We start from the raw sequence: 23946 nt of genomic DNA, 5'->3' as shown, positions 1-23946 counted from the left end.
GAATTACATTCTGTTTCTTCATCTAACTCATTTTTTGCACATATCAATGGTGCATTACCATATAAGCGTATTGCAGAAGGGTACCAGCTAGTTTTATGATAGCCTCCAACTTTGAAAATTCTCATGCAATTTATGCCCAACCTTCCAATGATCACTATTGTGGTCTTTGTGCATGGCCTCAGAGATATACACTTGCACTGTCTTTCTTCCCACTGAGTGTCCTTTGACCCTGTAATTAGAAGTCACAATAGAGGGAAAGGAGAGTCTACATGTATAATCCTGACAATGATGCATTTTGGTTAGCATGGATGATGTCATCTTCAGACATCTAACAAGGTATGAGTATTTGTGAAGAGGACATTTATTCTGGTTATTTAAATAGTTCATCCTTGGATAATATGATCTTGGCTGTAGTGCAATGTTGGGATTTGTAATTCAAAGGCCAGTATTAGCCATTTGCCTAAATTAATAAAACATATCTGATGTTACCATATTATACTGCAAGAAATAATGCCGAGTGATCAGAGATGGTTAGGACTAATTTTTTTTTTCTGATAGATATAAGGTATAAGTAGCATTCATAAAGACACTAATCAAAGTGACTCTCCTTTTGTTTTCTCTGCGTCACGCATGCATGACAGAAAATGTGCAAGAGCGCTGGTGAAGATTCCATAAATAGGGCAAGGGCAGAAATTGGGCCTAGCCTCTGTCTATAAAGCACTTACTTTCAAAAAGAAAAAAAAAATCAAAAATATGTCATCACAGGGAAATAAGTAGGTGATTAGTGGGGCGTCAGGATTAGTAATTATAAATTGAATAATACATTTATTAAAACTTAATAAAAAAAGGTAGGGCAGATGATATTAGACCATAAGACCCAGGAATAGAAAGTATGCCATTCAGCCCATCAAGTCTACTCTGCCATTCAATCATGGCTAATAAGTTTCTCAATCCCATTCTCCCACTTTCTCCCGCAACCCTTGATCCCCTTGATGGTCAAGCACCTATCTGTCTCAATCTTAAATATACTCAATGACCTGGCTCCACAGCCTTCTATGGCAAGAATTCCGTAGATTCACCACCCTCTGGCTGAAGAAGTTTCTCCTTATCTCTGTTCTAAAAGGTCTTCCCTTTACTCTTAAGATTGTGCCCTTGAGTTCTAGCCTCTCCTACCAATGGAAACATCTTTCCAACATTCACTCTGTCCAGGCCATTCAGTATTCTGTAAGTTTCAATTCGATCCCCCCTTCATCCTTCTAAACTCCATTGAGTATAGACCCAGAGTCCTCAAACATTCCTCATATGTTACACTTTTCATTCCTGGGGCCATTGTTGTGAACCTCCTCTGAACATACTCCAGGTCCAGTACATCCTTCCTGAGATATGGGGCCAAAACTGCACACAATACTCCAAATATGATCTGACCAGAGCCTTATAGAGCCTCAGAAGTACATCCCTGCTTTTATATTCAAATTGCCTCAAAATAAATGCCATCATTGCATTTGCTTTCCTAACTACTGTCTCGACCTGCAATTTTACCTTGAGGGAATTCTGGAATAGAACTTCTAAGGCTTTTTTCACTTCAGACTTCTGAATTTTTTTCTCCCTTTTAGAAAATAGTCCATGCCTCTATTCTTCCTACCAAAGTGCCTAACCTCACACTTTCCCACATTGTACTCCATCTGCCACTTCTTTGCCAACTGTCCTAACCTGTCCAAATCCTTCTGCAGCTTCCCTGCCTCCTCAGTACTACCTCTCCCTCCATCTATCTTTGTATCGTCTACAAACTTAGCCAGAATGCCCTCAGTTCCTTCATGTAGATCACTAATGTATAAAGTCAAAGGTTGTGATCCCAACACTACGCCTTGCAGGACACCACTTGTCACCAGCTGCCATCCTGAAAAGGACCCTTTTATCCTCATTGTGTGATTGCAAGGTGTGGGAGATTCTGACGACCAATGTGATCCAGGACAAATATGTTTGCAACTGCAGGAAATATGGCTCAAGGTTTGTGAGCTGGAGACGAGCTGCAGACTTGCAATACGTTAGGGAGTAAATTATCTGAACACTATGTTCCAGGAGACATCCACATCCTTCATGATGAAGCCTACTGAATAGGTCAGTGTTTAGGGACAGAAGTGTGTGACTGTGACGGGGGCAGCTAAGGGGTGGGAGTGCAGGAGTCTGAGCCTTTGTAATTTGCCAACAGGCTTGATATTCTAGTGGCCTATGCAGATAAAAGTGGAGGCAGAGTGGTGGAGAGCAAAATGATTAGGACAGCATGGTACTGGAAGTGATTCAAGCAGGGGAATCTAAGAGGAATATAGAGGTGATGGGCAACAGTATAAGAAGGAGGGCATACACAGTTTTCTGTGACTAAGAGCAAAGGTTTGCATGATTGCCTTGCCTGCCCAGTGTCAGGGTCCTGGACACCTGTTTGGGGCTTGAGAGGGCCTTGCTGGAAGGGGAGGAGGGAGCCAGTAGTCATGGTCCATGTAGGTATTAATGATACAGGCAAAGATAGGAAAGAGATGTCCTGTTGAGAAATTATTAGTCAGGAATTAAATTAAACTTGGGCGATAATCATTTCATTATTACATGAGTCATGAACAAATTGGCACAGGATAAATAAACTTCGAGAAGTAAATGCATGGTGTGGGAGAAATGGGCTTGGATCACTTGAGGTTAAGCACCACATTCTGGGGAATGTGGAATCAAGCCATTGGGACAATCTTCACTTGGATGATGCTTAGAGCAGTGTTATTGCAAGTCATATTGCTTTCAACTACCGGAAGATCAAATTCAGGAACATTTGGTAAATCATAGCTCAGACAGAAAGCAAAAGAAAAAGATGAAATATGGAAATGATAAGCAGGTGGTGACAGATAGATATTTGTCCCAGGCTAAATGAACAGGTAAGATAGTAAGTAACAAATAATAGGACAGAACTAAAGGCTTTATGTCTGAATATGTGTTGCACTCAAGACAAAACAGATGAACCAATAGCATAAATAGAAATAAATAACTTTGATTTGACACCAATTACAGCCATGGCTGCAGGATGGCATATATTGGGACCCAAATATCGAAAGATATATGGAATTTAGAAAAGTCAAAAAGATCGAAAAATATGACAGACAGTCCTGTTAATTTAAAAAAAAATAATAGAGAAGAATGACTTATGTTCAAGAAACTAGGCTACAGAAGGGCCATGAATAGATATGAGAAGTGATAAAACCAAAACATCACTTGTGGAAGTGGTGTACAAGCCCCCCTAATTATACAGTAGGATGGATTAGAAAGGAAGAAATAAATGGAACTAAAACATCAAAAAAAAAACTGGAAATCTGAAACAAAACAGAAATTGCTGGAGAAATTCAGCAGGTCCAGCACCATCTATAGAGAAAAAGTAGAGTCAACATTTCAGGTCCAATGGTCCTTTATTAGACCTAAGAAACAATTCGAGCTTGTCAGAAATATATGGCAACAATCACAGTGGATTTAAATATATATGTATACTGCAAAAATCAAATGAGCAAATGTCACTTAGGTGGGAAATGCATAGAATATTTTCAGGGTAGATTCTTCGAGCAGCATGTTCTGGAGTTCACCAGAGAGGAGGCCATAATATCACTGGTATTGTACAATCAGAGAACATTAGTTTTTGACTTAATAGTGCAGGCACCCCAAAGCAGTAACAATTATAACATGATTGAATTTTATATTCACTTTAAGGGAAAGAAGAGTTGATCCATGATTAGTATTCTAAATGTAAATCAGGACATTTATGAAGACAATGAAAATACAGCTAGCTGATGTAAACAGACAAATGAGCTTAAGGGATAGGTCAATAGAGATGCAGTGGCAGATATTTAACACACATTTCAGAACATGCAAAATAATTCAATCTCAAAAAGAAAGAATAAAAACAGAGTACACATCATCTATACTTAACTAAAAAAGTTAAAGCTGGTTTCAAACTTTTAAAAAAGGCAGTTAACTGCATGAAGGTGGATGATGGGCCAGAAGGTTAGATAGAATATAACAATCAGCAAAGAATAACTAAAACATGGAGAGAAAAAAATAGAGTGAAAAGGAAGCTACACAAAAATATAAAAACAGGTAATAAGAGTGTCTATCGATACTACTTTTTTAAAAAAGGAGAACAAAGTAAATGATTGTCCTATGGAAAGTGAGTCCAGAGCATTACAACGGAAGATAAGGAGATAGTCAATGAATTGAATATATCATTTTACATTGGTTCTCACTGAATAAGTTAAAAGTAAAATCCCCAAAATAGCAGTAAATCAGGAAATAGAAGGGGGGGGGGGGGGAGCAACTCAAGAAAATTAGTATCACCAGAAAAGTTGTACTGAGCAAATTGTTGGAACTATACAAACAAGTCCCTGGATTCTAATGGACTTCACCCTTGGTCTTAACAGAAATGGCTAGTAAAATGACGGATGCATTGGCTTTATATTCCAAAATTCTCTAGATTTTAGGAAAGGTTCCATTAGGTTGGGAAAGGAGCAGATAGTAAAAAAATAGTTCCTTTCTTCAAAAAGGGAGAGAGATAGAAAGCAGGAAACTATAGGCCTGTTAGCTTAATATACAGAAAATGTTAAAACCTAATATTAAAGATATTATAACAAGATACTTATAAATATTGAAGGTAAACAAGCAGAGTTAACATAGTTTTATGTATCCTGTTTAACCAATTTATGTGAGAAAGTTCTTTGAGGAAGCAGCATGCACTGTGAATGAAAGCAAACGAGTGGATACATTGTATTTCCATTTCCAGAAGGCAGTTGATAAAGTGTCATGTAAAAGTTTAATTCAGAAAATATATGCTAATGATGTAGGGGGTAATAAATTGGCAGGAATAGAACATTAGCTAGCAAACAGAGTAGAAAACACAGTCAGCATAAATGGGTTATTTTCTGGTTGGCAAGTTGTAATGAATGATGTACCACAGGGATCAGCACTTACTCACAACGGTTATAGTTTATATATCTGATGTGAATGAAGGTATGGAAGGTATGGTTCCTAAATTGACTGATGTCACAAAGTAGGTCAGAAAGTAAGTTGTGAAGAAAACAAAAGGTTGCAAAGTGACATTGATAGGTTTACTGAGTTGGCAACGTTTTAGCAAATGGAGTAGAATGTAGAAAAATATGAAATTGTCCATGTTGGCAAGAAGAATAAAAAAAAAACTTACTTAAATGGTGAGAGATTGCAGAGCCTCGAAATGTAGATGGATCTGAGTGTATTAATTTCATCATTAATTTATCAAATATTTTTACGGCATAGGTAGAAAGATTCTTGATGAGCAATGGGATGAAATCTTAACAAGGAAAGGCAGCAATGTGGTATAATCAGATACATCATGATCTTGATGAATGGTGGAGCAGGTCCAAGGGATGAGTGGTCTGCTCCTATTCCTAATTTGTATGTTCATATGCATATAAGCGACCATATTAAATATACTTTTGAATGTGTCTTTAAACCATGATAGAATGCTAAATTGTGCAAGAGTAAACAACTACTATGTTTATGATTAAGTTTGATAGGTCAGTAGATAGAATTGAACTAGTACAAAAAATCAATTCCTACATTATTTTATTGCTATTTATATTTAGTAGCAAATCATTGAAATATTGAAAAATAAAATACAATTGTTAAAAGAGTGTGGTTACATTCTGCGATTTTTATTAATGTAAACAAGTGCATTAAAGGGGCTTTCAGAAGGTTTAAACATATTTACAAGACATTAAAATATAATGTTTAATACAGTTTGTGATTTGAATTACTTCTCTAGGAAACTATAAGATATGATTTAAAAAATACATAATATGCCATTTGCTTAGAAGCTAGAGACTTATTTAATCACACTTAAAGCTGACGTGGAAAGGTATAAGGTTCCAAAGTTTTAATCTTAAGATCATAAATAAAATACATTAGATTACCAAAAATGGACTATATTTTAACTGCTTGGAAAAATCTAATTATAAAACAGTAATTAAACAAGTAAGGCGTTCCAAAAATTAAAAAATTGAAAGAAAAATCATGCTTCTTAATCTGAACTCCCCATACCTTCCCACTCACATTTTAAATGAATTGCACACATACTGAAACAATAATAAACCATAATTTCTTCTTTTTTTTGTCAGTATATGATCTTAGATTAATTCATCAGCTATAGCTATAACATTCTGATGATCCCACCAATTAATGGAATTATCACTCATGCACCCAGGTATAAATTGTTCTTGATATGCACCTAATCAATGACTTACAGTACAGCTTTGTCAACCTAGATATGTTAATTCACTATAATGATAGTAAGGTCTATAATATTACATGTAAACATTTCTGGTTAGGAAATTTCAGGACTGAAAAGGCAAGGCTACAGTTACAGTGCATAGTTGAAACAATGGAAGCACACAATAAATTACAACAGAAAACGCTTCAATACATGTAAACTATTACATTTTAAAATGCAGCACATAAAACATGTAAAACACCCGAGTGTTTAACCCCAATTCCCATTATGCTAACACGGTATCCCAAACTACAGACATTAAAATTGGTGAACACAGCTGCAACTCCACTATTATTGAATGTATACTTATGGGAACACAACAACCAAAGAGCAGTAGTTCTACTAAACTGCCCAAACTTGTGACATTTGACATCTACCCAAAGAATCACAGACAGAAGCAGCTTGGTTCATGTAAACTTCATTTTTGTTTCACTGTAAAAGGACAATGTCCCGTTCTACTGGACAGAGGTAAACAAATGAAAAGTGCCTTGATTGAGGTATTGTGGCATCCTCTGTAGGCAGTAGATATAAGGCCGTTACCTAGTCAGGCTTTTCTGTGCCTCTTTCAGCAAGCTGTCAAAATCCATAGTGTCATATTTGCTTTTAATTGGAGCAGGCTCCAGGTCTTCTGCGCTGGAATCTAATATTAAACAAGTTATTTTTAGTTCTCTTACTTCTGCTTCATAAACTAAGGCAGATTTAATTGAAGTCCAAAAGAATTTAAAGATGACAATTTTTGCTTATGTTTCTAGTTCCAGCACTTTACCTACTGACCAAAGTGTAATCTTTGAGACAGAAAATATCAGAATGTTAATACAAGGTTAATCTGCTACATACAAATTTCCATTGCATATTCCAATGTCTTTCAGCAGCCTACTGATTAAGATCATTCTTTCAACTATCCTGGAGTTTGTTAATGTTACTCATTAAGACTCAATAAATGCAGATTAAACTCATCTATGTACGCATTTACCGATCTTTTCGTAAAGAGTACACATAATATTTACTGAACCATGAGCAAAATCCATTGGTAAGGAATTTGTATTCTGGTGAACACTTTTTATAATTAAAGGGATTACTTTATACACTTTCATGAAAATGCAAATATTAAAATGCCATAACATCAAAATGGCAGAGGTTTGGAAGCAGAACTCTTTCACTTAGAAACAATGCAGACAAATAAAGAGAATAGAGATAGATCAAATATCACTGAAAATGTAGGTCAGAACTATTTCCATCAGATCTGAACTATCTTCTGGAGAATAGCACCTGAACAATTAAACCAAAATTATGGAAAACATTGGGAAAATCTTGAATTTTGGTAATGGAGGAGAGGGACAAAGTACAAATGCTAATTTTACTTTTCATATATTATAGTTTGAAATGAACGGTTCTAAATTAAATATCCTTCAGCCAGAATATATTTGGCATTTTGTTTTCTAATCAACACCTCAAAACATAGAGCAATGTTCCTCATTGATTATATTCAGAAAAGTACAAGGACTGCTTTGTCCCCTTACCCAGGTCAGTGTAACTGGCTTTCCGGAATCGTCTGAGTCCTCCATAGCACAATTGCAAGGCAGGTTCATTCTGCTTCTGCAAATTGTGTCCATTCTTGAGAGCAAAAGCAGCATCCTCATTGTAGCGATAAGCGATGTATCCATACATGTCGCTACATTTGAAAATATATGATTGTATTAAAACAGAAAATAATGTTGCAATTTAAAACATGCACCATCTTCTATTAGCATAAAAAAGACATGCATAGAAATATGCAGAACTGATTAATAAATTCTTACCCTCTGTCTTGACCAAGTAGTTTGCATTCTTCAATCTCTCCAAAGACTTCAAAGCGACGCTTTAGTTCTGCTTGAGTTATATTGCATGCTAGCTTTCCAACGTAGATAATACGACATTCATCCTGAACAAGCAAAAACAATTTGGTGCTGTTTGTAAAATCTCGTTCAGTTCAGCACTTCCCTGACATGTGTTAATTCATTAAAATTTTTTGTTTTTTTTTGGTCAGCAAATAACAGATTGTTTTCCTGTTAGTGTACGTGATCGACATGTTCATGCTGTCTTTAGCATCTAAAATTATGATTGACCTGCATAAGATTATAGGCTAGACACATTTTTAAAAATAAGGGCTGCATAGGGACTGGGAACTAGAATAGGTTTCATTTCAGAAACTTAATTGGAAATTAGTTCATGATGATGGTTTTCAAAATCCTCTTTCTGTTGCATGCAATTACCTGGAACATTTTGCTTTGTTTAAAGGATTTATATGAAAGCAGATTGGTGTTGACCTATATGAAATGAATTTGGATAGTCATAACAAAAGATAATAAACAGTAGTCAGCAATTCCAGGTAATTTCCAGGTTGACTCACAAAACATTGATAATTTCTTTACTTTTGCAAATGATTAAAAACACTGATACCAAGTGAAAAAATATTATTTTAATTAAATTTCAAAGTTAATATAATGAACTGCTTATATAAAAGAGTAGTGACTGGAACAATTTTTTCTTACCATTACTGTTTTATAAAATATTGGTTAATACAGAGGAGTAATCTAATGAAAAGTTTCAGATTAGATCCTGAACCAGAGCACCAAAGACTGAGCCGCTTACAATCATCACTGAACCTTCAATGATTACATCACAGGCTTTATGTCACATATTGATACCTGTTATTTGGGTGATTGTCAGGCTAGAAATTACTGTTTGTATTAGCACATGAATGTTTCTAATATGGCATTCCTCTGTCTATTTTAGCCAAGTTATTTTAAAAGTGGCATATTTAAATTATAATTGTGAGTCAAGAAGTATCAAACAAGGTGTTTGGGGAGCAAGCGCAGTGAAGGAAACCAAATGAAATTGTATGGAAAAATGTGTGCAACCTTGGAGGAGAGAGGTGCTGGAATTGTGAGACTGCTTGAAAGGGGTCAAGATTGAATTAATGGAGGAAGGGAGAAGGGTCATGAGTGAGTTGGAACAATGGAGGAGAGAGCAACTGTGTGAAAACAAGTGGTAAACTCAGTTGGGTATGTCTTTGGAACTGGCTGATAAAGGGAAAAAATGCCTTTGCAAACTCTGATAGGGGTAAATTAGGCTGCCAATCCAACCTTAGTCAGCAGGTCATTTTTGTTTTTCCTGTCTGAAAAGCTGGTAACTGGACTAGAGATGGACAGAGATCCTTTAATTGGTCATTAATTTATTATGGACCTTCCTGTCCAGTATTTAATTGATGAAGTGGGAGATGGGAAGGGGTTGGTTACTGCCCCAGTGCCAAACTGCCCAGTTCTTTGCCCTTGCTACCATTGAGCCGGCCACTTCCATAGAAGGAAAGATCCCGCCAAAAGTCCTATTCACCCATCACCATATGCTTGCCAGCCATCACTGAAACCCAAGTTGGCTGCTCCTTGATTTGAAAACTCATCAAATCCCTTCATGGTCCTGCTCCACATTTCTGTACCATCGTCAAACCTACAATCCTTACACATCTCTGCAGTCCTTCAATTCTAGTCACTTAGGGGAGGCAATCACCTAGTGATACAATGGCCGCACTGTTAATCCAGAAACCCAGGGACCAGGGTTTGAATCACACCACGGCAGTGGAATTTAAATTCAATAAGAATCTGGAATTTAAGAGTCTATTATCCTTTGTCAATTGTCAGAAAAATCCATCTGGTTCACTAATGTCAATTAGGTAAGGGAACTGCCACCCTTACCTGATCTGGACTACATGTGAATCCAGATCCCTTGCAATATGATGATTCTTATGTACTCCCTGGGCAATTAGGGATGGGCAATAAATGCTGGTCTCGCCAGGGACACCTTCATCCCATGAATAAATTTTAAAAAACTTGTGTATCCCAAACTTTAATCATGCATGATTAGCAGTTGTGATTTCACTGCTGAAAACTGAATGTCTGAAATGGCCTCCCTCTCTCTTCAGACCTTCCTTAAAATTTACCTCTTTAAGTCAAATGATCTGTCCTAACAGTTCCTTATGTAATCTGAGGCCAAACTTTATTTGAAAGCATTTTTGTGAAGCATTTGAAACATTTTAATAAATTGTATATAATATATAAATGCAAATTTTTGCTGCGAAGGCTTGTTTAGTCTGTTGAAATTATAAAATGTTGTCTACTTCATTTAAGTTATATTATTTTTAAAATAAGTACTGTAATTACAGCTACGTTTTAAGTAACAATCTTATTCCTGGCTGGCAAAACCCTGAATTCTCCTGAAACACAAGATTATCTACAGCCACCAACATCTGCATTTCTTCTTTCAGTCTTTTGAACATTTATTACTTGTACAAATAAAGGAACTGTGTATAGGTTTTTCCTTAATTTGCAAATCTGTTATGTCCCAGCTCATCATCCATGCCATTTTTGAAGGATCACCTTTGCCAGAATGTACTATTTAAAGCTATTAATCTAGTTGGCAGAAATGAATCATTGCAGATTTACCCAAAAATTATGTGTAGCTGATTTCTGAGAGAGTTATGTCCATTATATGGAACTCTGCAGCACAGAGTACTGGTGAGAGCTTTAAAAAAAATGATTAAATATTTTTAAAATGCTCGCATAAAACACCTGCACTTCAGAGAAACATAATTAAAATAAATTTTGGAAAATCCAGAATTAGTAATGCTAACACCGTCCTTAACTGACACGAATGGATTTGTTAAGTGCTCATAAATTAATAATGAATGTGCATTGAACGAGATCAGTGTCACAGCCAATTACTATCTAAATGCAGCCTGTGTCTCTTGTTGGTGCTGAGATTAAAGCTGGGCACCATTGACGCAAAGGATTTAAACGTTAGAGACCCAAACACAAATCCTACTTGGGCAAAGGAGAGGAATGTGACCCTTCTTATTGTCAGTAGATATAGTAATCTAGGTTTAATCAGTATCACTAAAACTAATGTATTACAATGGGTTGAGGTATTGGGAAAATCGGAATCTATAAATATTCATATTTTGTTTTATCATAAAATTGTTGTGTAAAGCAAAATCAAATTCCTACTACAATAATAAAATTTTGCTAAAATGAGTCAAGTAAATGTCAATTTTGACTTTCCTTTTTTCTGATTCTGATGAAGGGTACCATCAATTCCTTTCAGTAGCCCTTCCAGTAGATAGTCTTGCATTTGGAAAATGTAACAGTTCGGAAAATTAAGGGTCATATTGGTTTCAGACATGGGCTGGATTTTCGTTTTATTGGTAATATTGAGGCAGGACAGGACTTCCACCCAGTCCTGCTGGTGCTACTGTACCATTTTTCTGAGTAGGCCTGGGTAATTAAGCAGAGCCATGGCATCACTGCCACCAAGAAGGAGTTGGTTGCATTTGAAGAAGAGGAGCCAAGTTGAATGGGCATGAGCTCCAAAGATTCAAAGGCAATTTTCTTTAGGACCTTGGATAGTATTGGTGTAGGGGAGAGGAGGCCAGGTCAGATATTCTGGCAGAATTATTGAGGGCAACTAGCGGCCTGTGAAGAACAAGTTGGTGGCCTTTCTGATTAGGTCTGGGTGAAGGAAAATGGAGCCGGGGAGTTTTGCCAACTTTTTTTTAACCTTTTGTGTTGCTCTCCCATCTGTAGGTTTAGTGAAGCAATAATTAATAAATATAACTGTTTTAGTCCTTTGTATAAATGATTTGGATGTGACTGTAGGAGGTATGGTTAGTAAGTTTGTAGATGACACCAAAACTTATAGGCAAAGGCAAATCAGGGCAGAACTTATACACTTAATGGTAAGGTCCTGGCGCATGTCGCAGAACAAAGTGACCTTGGAATGCAGGTTCATAAATCCTAGAAAGAGGAATCACAGGTAGATAGGATAGTGAAGAAGACATTTGGTATGCTTGCCTTTCTTGGTCAGTGACTGAGTATAGGAATTGGGAAGTCATTTTGCGGCTGTACAGAACATTGGTTAGGCCCCTACTCAAATACTGCATGTAATTCTGGTCTTCTTGCAATGGGAAGGATGTTGTGAAACTTGAAAAGGTTTAGAAATGATTTACAAGCATGTTGCCAGGGTTTGAGGGTTTGAGCTATAGGGAAAGGCTGAGCAGGCTGGGGCTATTTTCCCTGAAGTGTCGGAGGCTAAGGGGTGACCTTATGGAGGTTTATAAAGTCATGCGGGGCATGAATAGGGTAAATAGATGAGGTCATTTTTCCAGGGTGGGCACATCCAAAGCTAGAGGGCATTGGTTTAAGGTGAGAGGAGAAAGATATAAAAGGAACCTAAAGGGCAGCTTTTACATGCAGCGGGTAGTGCATGTTTGGAACAAGCTGCCAGAGGGAGTAGTGGAGTTGGTACAATTACAACATTTAAAAAGCATCTAGATGGGTATGTGAATAGGAAGGGTTTAGAGGGATATGGGCAAAATGCTTGCAAATGGTATGAGATTTATTTTCGATATATGCTCAGCTTGGGCAAGTTGGATTGAAATGTCTGTTTCCATGCTGTCTCTCTCTATGATCGTATGCCTCTAAGTAATGATAGCTTTAAAGCACCCACTAGCCCACGTCTAAAGTAAATGGGCTGAATTTTCTCATTTTTAGGTTAAGTGCTATTTTCAGGCAGGTATCCCATCATGACTCAGCCACGTTCTACACACTATATCTCACACCTTCCCTTATTAATTTATGCAACTGGCCTCTTTGACATCCTTCTCATGCAATCATGATGCAGGAGAGAGAAAATTTGCCACTGCTACAGGAACATTCTGACATACTCAGAAAGTGAAGCTGGCAGCCCACTTTCCAGACAGATACCCAGAGGTTCTGGTGGATGGTGGTGTTCAAGAGGAGGGCCATCCTCTACAAAGAGGAAGCCAAGGCACCAGATATCAAGGGCCTGAAAACAGATAGCGGCCTTCTCCAATACCATCTTCAGGGAAGAAGGAAGCAGCAGTAACCACTCTGACGTTTAAGTCAGGAACAGTTGTTGTCTAGTTTCTTGGCAGAGAAGGGGAGAATTGCAAGTTGCATAAAGCTGAGCTGATTTTGAATATTAATTAGATGCAAATGCATTGAAATAAGGTAGTTGCTACTTATTAGTGAGACTCAGAACTTGCCATTGAAACCTTAAGTGAGGGGAAAATTGGAGCTATTTTTCTCAACAGCAAGATTCTTCAACCTTGTTTCAAACTCACCACATGTTCCCACAATTCTTGCTGTTGCCCACTGAGCTCAAGAGTTGAGAAAGTTCCCATCCATGTGTAAAAACAGTCAACGTTCAACTCCATGTGCTCTATCTTCAATACTTACTATGGCTTTGTTCTTTTTGTTCATTTGGTTTGCTTTTTCAAAGTTCTCTTCCTTCCAAATTTGTTTCTTGTATGAATATTTGTCCTGACTGCCATTTCTGTGGAAATTTAAGTAAAGCCATAACTTCTAATCAACAATAACTTTAAAATAGTATTTTTTTTAAAAAAAAACTTGTACATGAATCGAAATATATTGATAAATTTTAGGAGCAGTACATAGCTCCTTTTGGAATTGTTAAAAATGGTACAAATGCTGAATGGCCATTTTGTACAGCTGTAGTTTCTAAATCTGTTTAATAAACATAGTTCATCAAGCACAGTTCTATGTTGTAAACTATTCAAATAGGATGACAAACATAGACACTTAACTGGATTAGCACAAATGATAATAGTACTGGATGTTGTACTCAAAAAATTCGGCAAGAAAATTGTGCGAATTTAGCTTACAGCTAAAGACACAAAGGCAATTGGGTTTGATGCATGACTTGGAGCCAGTGACAGACACAACATTAACCAATTCCTACATTTTGCTTCTGCTCACTTACAACCAGTGATGTGGGAGGATGATGAGGGTTTTTGCTTCCTTTTCTTCTCGTGTGTTAGTGCAAAGTGTGTGTGTGTTCCAATATCAAGTGAGGGTACAATTAGCTTTCATTATAATGTTTGTTATGGTTGAGTAACCTGACAACAGCCACCATCTTAGCTCACACAAAAGATTGTGCAAATGATTTGGTCAGATCTTCTAAGGTCATCAGGGCCCTTGGGACACTACATCATGAGCAGTCATAGCCTTCGAAAGGGAGAAAGAAGGAAAAATAGAATGTTGTGAAGTCTTGAAAAAGTTATTTAGTATATCTTATAACATGAAAGCTTATCCACACATTCAGGTGTTGATTTTTTTACACATAGAAAGGATAAAAGTAATGTGGCTCACAACAGTTATTTCAAAAGACATTGAAAAATGTGACTAATTCAACTGATGCCTGTAGGTTTTTTTGTCTTAAATACTTAGAGTTGTTTTATTTTCAGCTGATCCTGTTTACATGTTTACAACCACAAATTATTACAACACAAGGTTAATTTCATCAGTGGCATTACTACCTCAGAGGCATCAGTAAGGATACCCACTCATCTCTCTTCCAGCAAAAGAAAACATACGTAAATACTCAAACAGGACAGCTGAGGCAGTGTCTAAATATTCCATGATGCCATCAACGTTGAGATTTGATTTGGTTATAAACATCACATTTCACCATCCTATACCTGCAGGGTTACATATAATTTTAGCTGCATGAATTTCACCTGAAAAACATGCTCCAACTTCTCTCACCGTGACTAGTTCTTCTGGTCTATGCTGCCTTCCCTCTCCATTTATCTGTTGCACCTATTACACTCCTTTGGCAGTCACTAAAGCACTTTTTTTGGCTTCCCATGTCTTTCCTTATTCCACAAATTTCTTTCTTCTGCATTTCCATCTTACCAGTCTCTCATTTATGGTTCCCTATTTCTCTAACCCATGCTCCTCTAACATGTCTCTTACTCACTTGTCGCAGATCTTCTTCTCTAACTTCCACCTCTCCCATTCTCTCCTCCATCTCTTCCCCTCCTATCCGTCTCCTCCGTGCATACCTTGATTCAATTCTGTGCATGCCCACTAATTCTAACATGAATTTTGCATCAGGTCTTACTAACCTGTGTGCAGCACCACAGAAGTTTGACAAATGGCAAAATGAAAAAAAAAGAGAAATATGAACTACTTTTCTTTTGTGTATGGTAATGACTGATTTGAACTCTTTAATGCAATAAAACTTCACTTAGTTAAAAATCACACAACACCAGGTTATAGTCCAACAGGTTTAATTGGAAGCACTAGCTTTCGGAGCGACGCTGCTTCATCAGGTGATCACCTGATGAAGGAGCATTGCTCCGAAAGCTAGTGCTTCCAATTAAACCTGTTGGACTATAACCTGGTGTTGTGTGATTTTTAACTTTGTACACCCCAGTCCAACACCGGCATCTCCAAATCAAAACTTCAATTATGATTTGATGCATCAAAGTCAGGCTTCAATCTAAGCAAGGTGAATGTAAGAATGGCAGTCAGCTGCAACTGAATAAAAAGTTTATGAGTTTATATGACAAGCATCTACTGTGTTAATAGCAATAAAACTAATGAGCCAAATAAAACATTAAATTACATGTAAGTAATTACCATTATGATTGTATTCAAAAGTCAATACATCAAATGCAGTTTAGAGAGATCAACTACCAAATGGCAAAGAGTATCAGACACAGCAGAATGAGCAAGGCCATGTGTGCAGATTACCAGCAAGTGAATAAACACTAACAGGATGGACCAGGATGGACTATCCAGCAGCATAAAACATCAGAGCCTTAGAGAAACCGAGGACAGAACATATATTATGAGGAGAGACTGAGAACACAGATCATGAGAGTGGAAAGAACTTGAGATCCGAAAAAGGCAATAGCACCAAGTAACTTCCTTATTGGGATATCTGGTCGGCATGGACGGGTTGGACAAAAGGGTCTGTTTCCATTCTGTACATCTCTATGACTCTATGACAACACCCTTTTGTTAACATTATTCCATGATTTCCCAATCAACAGGCCTAGTTCAAAGCTTCCAGAGGTGGGGTGGAGAATGCATGGGGCTGAAATCAGCTTTCTGTTTCACTTTCCATTTAACTTTGCACAAAAAATATTCAAAGTGGGAGTGAAGAAACCTGACGGTGGGGCTTACATCTGAAGTATCGGGGATTAGACAGTCTTAGAAAATGATGGATGAAATGGGTATGAATAAAAAAACTGCCATAGAAGCCAAAGAAAAATAAGTAAGTTGCCATACATGGTTGTGTTGGACATGATTCTTCTAGTTTATTTGATGATCCAGAAACATATTTTCCATAAAAAGAATACACTGTACTTTGCTGATGTCAGCTCTATAACACTATTCAGTCATTATATCAAATTCAAATCAGGCTCCAATTCTTCTGCTGAAGATTTTTAAACAAATAATTAATATTAAATGGAGCTCAAGTTCCCACTTTTTAGTGGTATAGTGGTAATGTCCTTACTTCTAAGCCCAACAATCCAAGTTCAAGCCTCACCAGGTCCAGTAGTGTATGCCAACATGCCCAAACAGGTTGGTGCTTAGAAGATGGACAACTTTTTAAATGTTTCTTTTTAAGTTTTGCACACCTGCTTTCAGAATAAAAGTTTGGAACAGTATTGTTAGAAGTTCAGCTCGAAAGGCTACAACAGAGCATTAGCATGAAGAAAATATATTAGAACTGTTTTAATAAATTAAATCAGAGAGAAACATTTTTCATGAGTTGGTGACTTAATAGCAGGGCATAAATGTAATATCAGCAACAGCAAGGAGGCATAATGTTACTGTGAGAAAAAGAGAGTGGCTAAGCATGGGAAGCCCTGTCTAAAATAGTGATGGAAACAGGATCAATAATAGCTTATGGAAGAGTAGTGACTTGCAATACAAAACTAAACAGGGTATAAAAAGTATAGATGCAGGGTAGGAATATAGCCGGAATATAGGAATATGGCAGGGGAGAGCGGAGGCAAATATTGTGGGCTTAATACGCTCTCTCTCTCTATGCTGTAAAATTCCACAATACAGTAGCCAATGTATATTTGCTCATATCTCTCAAGCAAATACTGGAATGTTCTTTCCAAATGACAGATCAGTAATAAATGGCAAACACAAAACTCTGAATGTCAATCACATTTGATGTAGATTGTGACTTTACAATATGGATATAGATTAGCAACCATTTGGAATTTTCAAATGTCTCACAGAATGGGTTGTGGATTTCCTAGGGACTGCTGCTGGCAGCTGGGAGAATTCTGTATTCCTGTAGATTTCCTGCTGCAATCAAGGTTACCACTCTTTGTGATTTCACTATCTGCCACCATGAAGCAGCTTTGGCTTTGCAACATTGGCCTCTTGTAATCAGCGTGCCAGTCCAAGCTAAGGTGTGCCTGGATACAGGTTTAGCTAGCTGCTAGATGTTTGGGGAATAGCAAAGGGCACAGCAGAGAGACGTATGTAGATTTGGGTGTACAGTGACAGCAATTATGGGATTAGGTTCAGATCAATCCAAAAGACTAATCATGCACTTGGTATTAAGGGACAGAGGGACACTGAGAACTAGAGAAGATAGGGAATCTGGGTAAAGGAAATCTGGAGATGAGGATTAATTGAAATCAAGGACTCAAGTAAATGATCTTCCTTCCAGACCCGTTCCCATTCCCACCCACTTACCATCTCCCTCCAACAACCACCACAACCCCACAGAATGATGAATGGGTCAATTTTCAGGTTTGCACTAGTGGGTTAGTTTAGATACAGATGTCAACAGTATTATTTAATTTTCTTTTACGTGCAGGTGGAATGGAATAGCACTTTTCAGAGTAGGAGATCAGCTCATAAGGATTGGGGTAGAAGAGCCAATAATGCTGTGATGTTGTGTACTTGATGAACTGAATGACCTGTTCTTGGTTCAGATTTCATAGTCTTACTTTTTTCCAAGTGCAGACTTTGCATATCCTACCTGGCAGATTCCCTTTTCACTGCAAACCTGGATTGTGTGCGTGAAGATCCAAAAGATGCTTTGCGCTGTTGGTTAGAGTAGGTCTTTGTTCGTTCCCTGTCTAATTGACGTTCTTGAGGATGCAAAGGGTCCTTTGGCAGTGACTTGGATTGTTTATGCAAGGCAATGGTTGGTGACAAAGCCCAAGAACTGGTGTCAGGCTTCTTCATCCAAGTTTGTAGCTTTATATCTGAATAACAGCAGTGTTTCTTAAGATCACAATCAGTGTCTTCAAGCATATGCTGCTTCTCCTCATCAGTGATGGCTTCTTTTGGATAACCAAAGTGCTTGAATAATTTGGCTCTTATCTCTTGGTCTTTCATTGATTTCTTATTGCTGCTTTGAACTGGAAGCTCTTTGCTCATCTCTACTTTCTCACAATTAAGTCCATGATTTGGAATGGGAGACATCTTCTGTCTCTTTTCATTGTAAAGTGAATAACTGTCATGTTTTTCCTTTAAATTCTGTTGACCATTGGAGTTTGGAAGTTCATAAAGTCTCAAAATATTTCTTTCAGTTTCAGTCTCTGACCTATACAATTGGCAGTAATCATGATCACCAAAGCATCTAGTGTATGACCTTTTAACTTTTTTGCCTTCCATTTGAATGGGGGTAACTGTGGCTTTGCTAAGGTAAGCATAGAGCTCAGTTTGCTCAGGGTGTTTATTAACAAGACGTTTTGACAAAGAACTCCAATGATTTTTTGATGGTAACTGGTTAATTCTGTTGTCAACAGGTGATTCAGTCTTTATTGATGTCTTGAAAGGATCATCTCGAGTTGTTTTGTGTGGTGGAGTAGTTGGAGGTGTAAGTCCTGGAGAACAAAAAAATCTAACATTGGTACTCAATAATACAAAATAATTGTCACTATTTTGTGTGACATAAAGGAAAGTGTTTCAATTCATCAATATAGCATTGAGATGCTTGAAATTTTATTTTTAAATATATAACCACCACACTGTATAATGTTCCAAAGTAAAATATGGGGATCAGACAAAAATAAAGTTTTTGTTTTCCACATTACTACATCAAGTTAGAAATAAATTCATTGCTATGCACTTTCATAGTATTCCCCAGTGCACCTCTGGAATTCTGCTTCTCAGATTTGAAAGCACATCAGAAATGCATCTAAATTATCTCATTCATATTGACTCAATGTCAAAAAAACACATAAAAGCCCGGAGCCAGAGTGAACTGGCATCTTCGCTCATAACATTTAATATTCTGCTTGTGTCTATCGATAAAATAGATGCAGTCTATGTGCTAACATTCTGCTGACAGCACAAATGCATTACAGATCTCAGAAAGCTATGAAAGGAGTACTGTAAGACTGACTCAACGTTTTTGTTATATTTTTCTCAGTAAAGGTGATGCGGGTATTTAAATGAAACCAAGACATTCTGAAGCTATCTGTGTCAGCATAAAACCTCTTCAACTGGTGCATGGAGTAATGAGAAGGATACAAAATAAAAGGTGACGGCACTTCCAAACAAACATATATTTGTGTGAAAATTAGAAATTGTCTTTGATTTGTCTTACTTTGAAAAATGCCTAAACAGTACATTTGTCTTGGCTGAAAACAAGAGTCATTAAAGAAATTTCAATCTTTCATAAAATTCTTCTCTCTTCTGAACCAGTCTGAGAGCAACAGGATCTTATCTGAATTAGTAATGGTGTCAGTTGTAAGTCTGTATCCTTACCAGCAGTTCCACACAGTTCTACACTCAGAGTTTGTTCAAAGGGTTTGCTCTCAAGAGGGGAATCTTTGGAGTCACTGAAAATAGGAAAAATAAGATCGATGAAACTATAATATACTTAAAATGACATATTAAAAATGCAAAATGCAAGATCTTGAAATCATACAACTAAGCACTGGTTTGGAAATGATGAAATTCTAATCCAAGAATTCAAACTGTAAGAGCCAGATTGGGTTTTGCATCTGCTGAATCCTAACTCCATCCTGAGTGTCACCTACCTTTCAGACTCTGGACTCAGTAACAAGCTTGTAGGTTTAGCTGCAAAAATAAATGTGAAGAAATGTCAACGATGGAGTAACCTGGTGCTATTCTGTAAATCATTTGACTGTTTGTTATAGAGAATTAAGATATTTTTAGGCAATAATTTTCAACCTCTAAGTTTTATATCAGATCATAATTAAAATACAAGCTTTAATAAAAATAAAAGTACACAATAGTAAAGAGGAAATCGGTAAGATTTTAAGACAGAATGAAAACAAGATATTATGCACCAATTGGAATCATTCATTTGTAGCAAAAGAACTACAGATCCGAATTGTTTCTCCGTTGTATAGAATGAGTAATGTTTGAAGGGTGATATGATCAAAGTTTTATTGGAAAACATTAATCTAACTTAAGACAGTCCCTTTTAAGTAGGAGACTTTGTCGTAGTGCATAAATGCATCACGTTGAGTACCGTAAACCTTGCACTCCAATTTACTCTGGAAACTGGCACTTTCTACACACGTGGCTTATAATGTGATCAAGAATAGTTTATTTTGATGCTGCTTTGCGATTTTAAAATTGGTGGTACCTAAAGTTGCTGTTTACTTATCATTTTCTGCCAATGCATGAATGGGCAGATGGAAAGATTAAGATTTTCTACCTACAACATTTAAAATGGCTACCACATCTTTAAGACCTGTTTTGTGCTTTGCCTTGATTACTTCCCTGATTTCTTTACGTTGCTGCACTTCATACTCTATACTTAGCTGACCATTTCTTTAAGAGACAAATAGAAATAGGGTTTGTAAACTGTTCTACTGAAATGGTAATTATCAGTTGGTACTTCTTCAATTTCAAGCAACATGATGGAAGAAAAAAGTAATTTCAAGGGTGAAAGCAGGTACTGGAAGAATTTCAATCAGGGAGCCACAGGAGTCTGAGGATAGACAGAAGGGTCGTCTTCAAAATGTCCCTATACAGACATAGGTGCAAGATGTAAGATGTGGGTAAAACATCCAGTACGGCCAATCTGAGTTTTTTTTTAAATTACAGCATCAACACTAAATAGTTTATTTAAAAATAATCTCAGCTGATCCAGTTAAGTATTAAAGAGATGAAGAAAATTAACATCTTGAAATAAGATGCTATTTCTTGGTATTCTGTCTACATAAAGAAAGTGAAAAAGCAAATCGGATCATTGGAAGAAGCAACCAGCAGAGAATTGTCTCCACAGAATGGTAAAACAATAGTAAGAATAAACAGACCTGAACACGGTTACAGGAGTTAACTTTTGTGTTAATGAAAATGATTGCAATTTTCCAAAAGACTGCAGTAATGTTATAATAAGCTTTGAAAGAGGCTCAGGGGCATAGTTTTGTTTAATTATTGCACAGAATTAAGCAGATAGGCTAAACAGGATTACCTAGCTTTCTGCTAGTCCTGGTTTCTTGCATCTTGGTTTCATTAAATAGGAAGTCCTGTGCAGTAACGGCTTGATGGTCCTCAACTATATTAGAGCATGGAACCATGGAAAGGTCAGGAATAAACGAACTTTCTTCATTGTTGTTCTCCTCAGTCCATCGCACTTGATTACAGGATTGTAGATGCCGCTGGTCATCTAGCACAATGCTTGCACCACTGTCACAGAGTTGCTGTCCACAACAATCTATCTCAATTTCTGCTACCTGCTCCTTCTCTTCCTCATTGAACATCATCTGCACATTCACAGACCCAGACTCCTTTAGAGTTTTCTTCAAATCTACTCTCGTCAAACTTCCACTTGAAGCTGAGTCTAAATTAAATTTCAAGACCTCATTAGCCTGAGGGTTCAACCTTAATGAGCGTCTAACCGCAAGGCATGTACTTCCTGGTTTCCTTGTTGTGTCCCATGTTTTAGCAGCCCTGCTCTTACTACATTTCTTTCTGTGCTTTTCCAGTGTACATTTGATGGTTTCAGTATAATAAGTACGATCATATTCATTCCGGGGCACTACCATAGGTACAGCAGCCTCAACTTTACTAGGTGAGTGAGTGTAAACTGGATACAAAAGATTATGAAGTCTATAAGGTTTGCTCACATCTAGAGCAATATTATTTTCCAATAGCTCCCTTAGTATGGAACACTTGGAATGCTCTCTCATATTCCATTTGCAAATATTTGGAGTGGTCCTTCCCAGCCCTGGTCTGACATTTGACTTTAAGGAATTGGAGAGTTTCTGATTGTCTATGCTGGGTTTTATAAGGTCCTGCAAAGAGCAGTCACTGTTTGGCTTTTTACAATTAGCATTGCAGCTACCACCCTGTTCAGTCATGTCTACCAGATATTTCCTAGGTGGAAGACAATACGAGTGCATGTACTTGATAAGCTCAATTACTGAACGCAATTCTGCTTCTGTGGGAAACTGAGTGCTTTTAGTCCAACTGCATTTTGCTGATGCCACCACATCTTTGGACTTATTGGCTGCAAGGCAAGACGTGCCATTTTGTAGAATGTTTTGTCCTTGTTTGTGTTCCCCATTCCTATCATTGAAGCAATCCAATTCTTTGTTAGCACCATCATTAACACAATTGTCATCAACATCACCATCATCCTCACTCTCACCTTGTGGGTGATGTGACTGGTGATACTGTGAAGTCCACACTGGACTGCTTTGGTCTTTTTTAGTGAGTTTGGAATCATCTGTTTTAAACGGGGAAGGACAGGTAGTTGATGTCAGGTGCTTGTGTAACTCTGTGAATGTTCGATGATGACGTTGACAGGTGCTGTGTGGTTTACTGCCCTGTGGGCCTTCAACCTTTTTATTAAACAAAACAAAAAGAGGATCAGAGTATGATAAAGGCCAAAGAGATCAATTCATTAAAACTGAGACTTCATAAACTTCACTTTGCCAAAACAATTTTCACCTCTCTTCATTTTAGTAATTCAAAAGCAATAATACAGTACAATAATAATAACAGTAAAGCTTTATCTAAAGACCTCATCTATATGGCAATGGAGATTCCACATACTATTTCCTCATAGGTCAAGACTTTTTGTTCTGCCATCTGAAGAGATAGTGGGTGACAGCACGACACCAATGTAATTTATTTATTATATGCTTACAGTAATATTTTTATAAATTTTATTTGTTGGTTGCAGTCTGGAGTTCCATCCCTCACTTAAGGTCGGAGAGTCATAGAGATGTACAGCATGGAAACAGATGCTATTGTCTAATTTGTCCATGTCAACCAGGTATCCTAAATTAATCTCGTCCCATTTGCCAGCAGTTGGCCCATATCCCTCTGAATCCTTCCTGTTCATATATCCATCCAGATACCTTTTAAAAGTTGTAATTGTATCAGCCTCCACCACTTCCTCAGAGACAAAAAAAAATGCAGATAGTGGAATCCAATTCTTCAGGGTCACCACCTGAAACGTTGACTTCTCCACCTCCTGATGCTGCCTGGCTTGCTGTATCCTTCCAGCCTCCTGCCGGTCTACTACCACTTCCTCTAGCAGCACATTCCATATCACCCCTTGCGTGAAAACGTTGTCCCTTAAGTCCCTTTTAAATCTTTCCCCTCTCACACTAAACCTATGTCCTCTAGTTCTGGATTCCAAACCCAGGGAACCGACCTTGTCTATTTACCTTTTGAATACCCCTCATGATTTTATAAACTCGTGTAAGAGATCTGCCTCCACTGCCAGCCAATCACATTGGTCAGCAGTCCTGTAGTCTTAGTAGTGCTACTGGTTAAGGCTGTGACTCA

The 23946-nt window shown here is 37.4% G+C and overlaps 1 protein-coding gene across 3 annotated transcripts in view; it reads right to left on the bottom strand.

Annotated features, from left to right (window-relative positions):
• Window positions 1-5602: 5602 nt before the first annotated feature.
• LOC122556711 (peroxisome proliferator-activated receptor gamma coactivator 1-alpha) overlaps window positions 5603-23946 on the bottom strand; it is a 147046-nt gene continuing 128702 nt past the window's right edge. Inside the window, exons 5-12 of one of the 3 annotated variants that reach the window (XM_043703778.2) lie at window positions 21620-22991; window positions 20211-20250; window positions 19936-20009; window positions 18197-19049; window positions 13612-13708; window positions 8122-8243; window positions 7843-7994; window positions 5603-6962 (exon numbers count right to left, since the gene is read on the bottom strand). In XM_043703778.2, coding sequence (XP_043559713.2) covers window positions 6859-6962; window positions 7843-7994; window positions 8122-8243; window positions 13612-13708; window positions 18197-19049; window positions 19936-20009; window positions 20211-20250; window positions 21620-22991 — 2814 coding nt within the window. In that variant the 3' untranslated portion in view covers window positions 5603-6858. Of the gene's footprint in view, window positions 6963-7842; window positions 7995-8121; window positions 8244-13496; window positions 13709-18196; window positions 19050-19935; window positions 20010-20210; window positions 20251-21619; window positions 22992-23946 lie in introns of those variants that run through there. The other 2 variants (XM_043703779.2, XR_015759785.1) reach the window with 2 other exon arrangements.

This window comes from Chiloscyllium plagiosum, unplaced genomic scaffold (assembly GCF_037043375.1).
Source record: "Chiloscyllium plagiosum isolate Xiang-an unplaced genomic scaffold, Cpla_swu_hap1 HiC_scaffold_16, whole genome shotgun sequence".
Lineage (NCBI taxonomy): Eukaryota > Metazoa > Chordata > Chondrichthyes > Orectolobiformes > Hemiscylliidae > Chiloscyllium > Chiloscyllium plagiosum.
The sequence above is the reverse complement of the archived record's forward strand: the minus strand, read 5'-3'. Positions and strand labels throughout refer to the sequence as shown.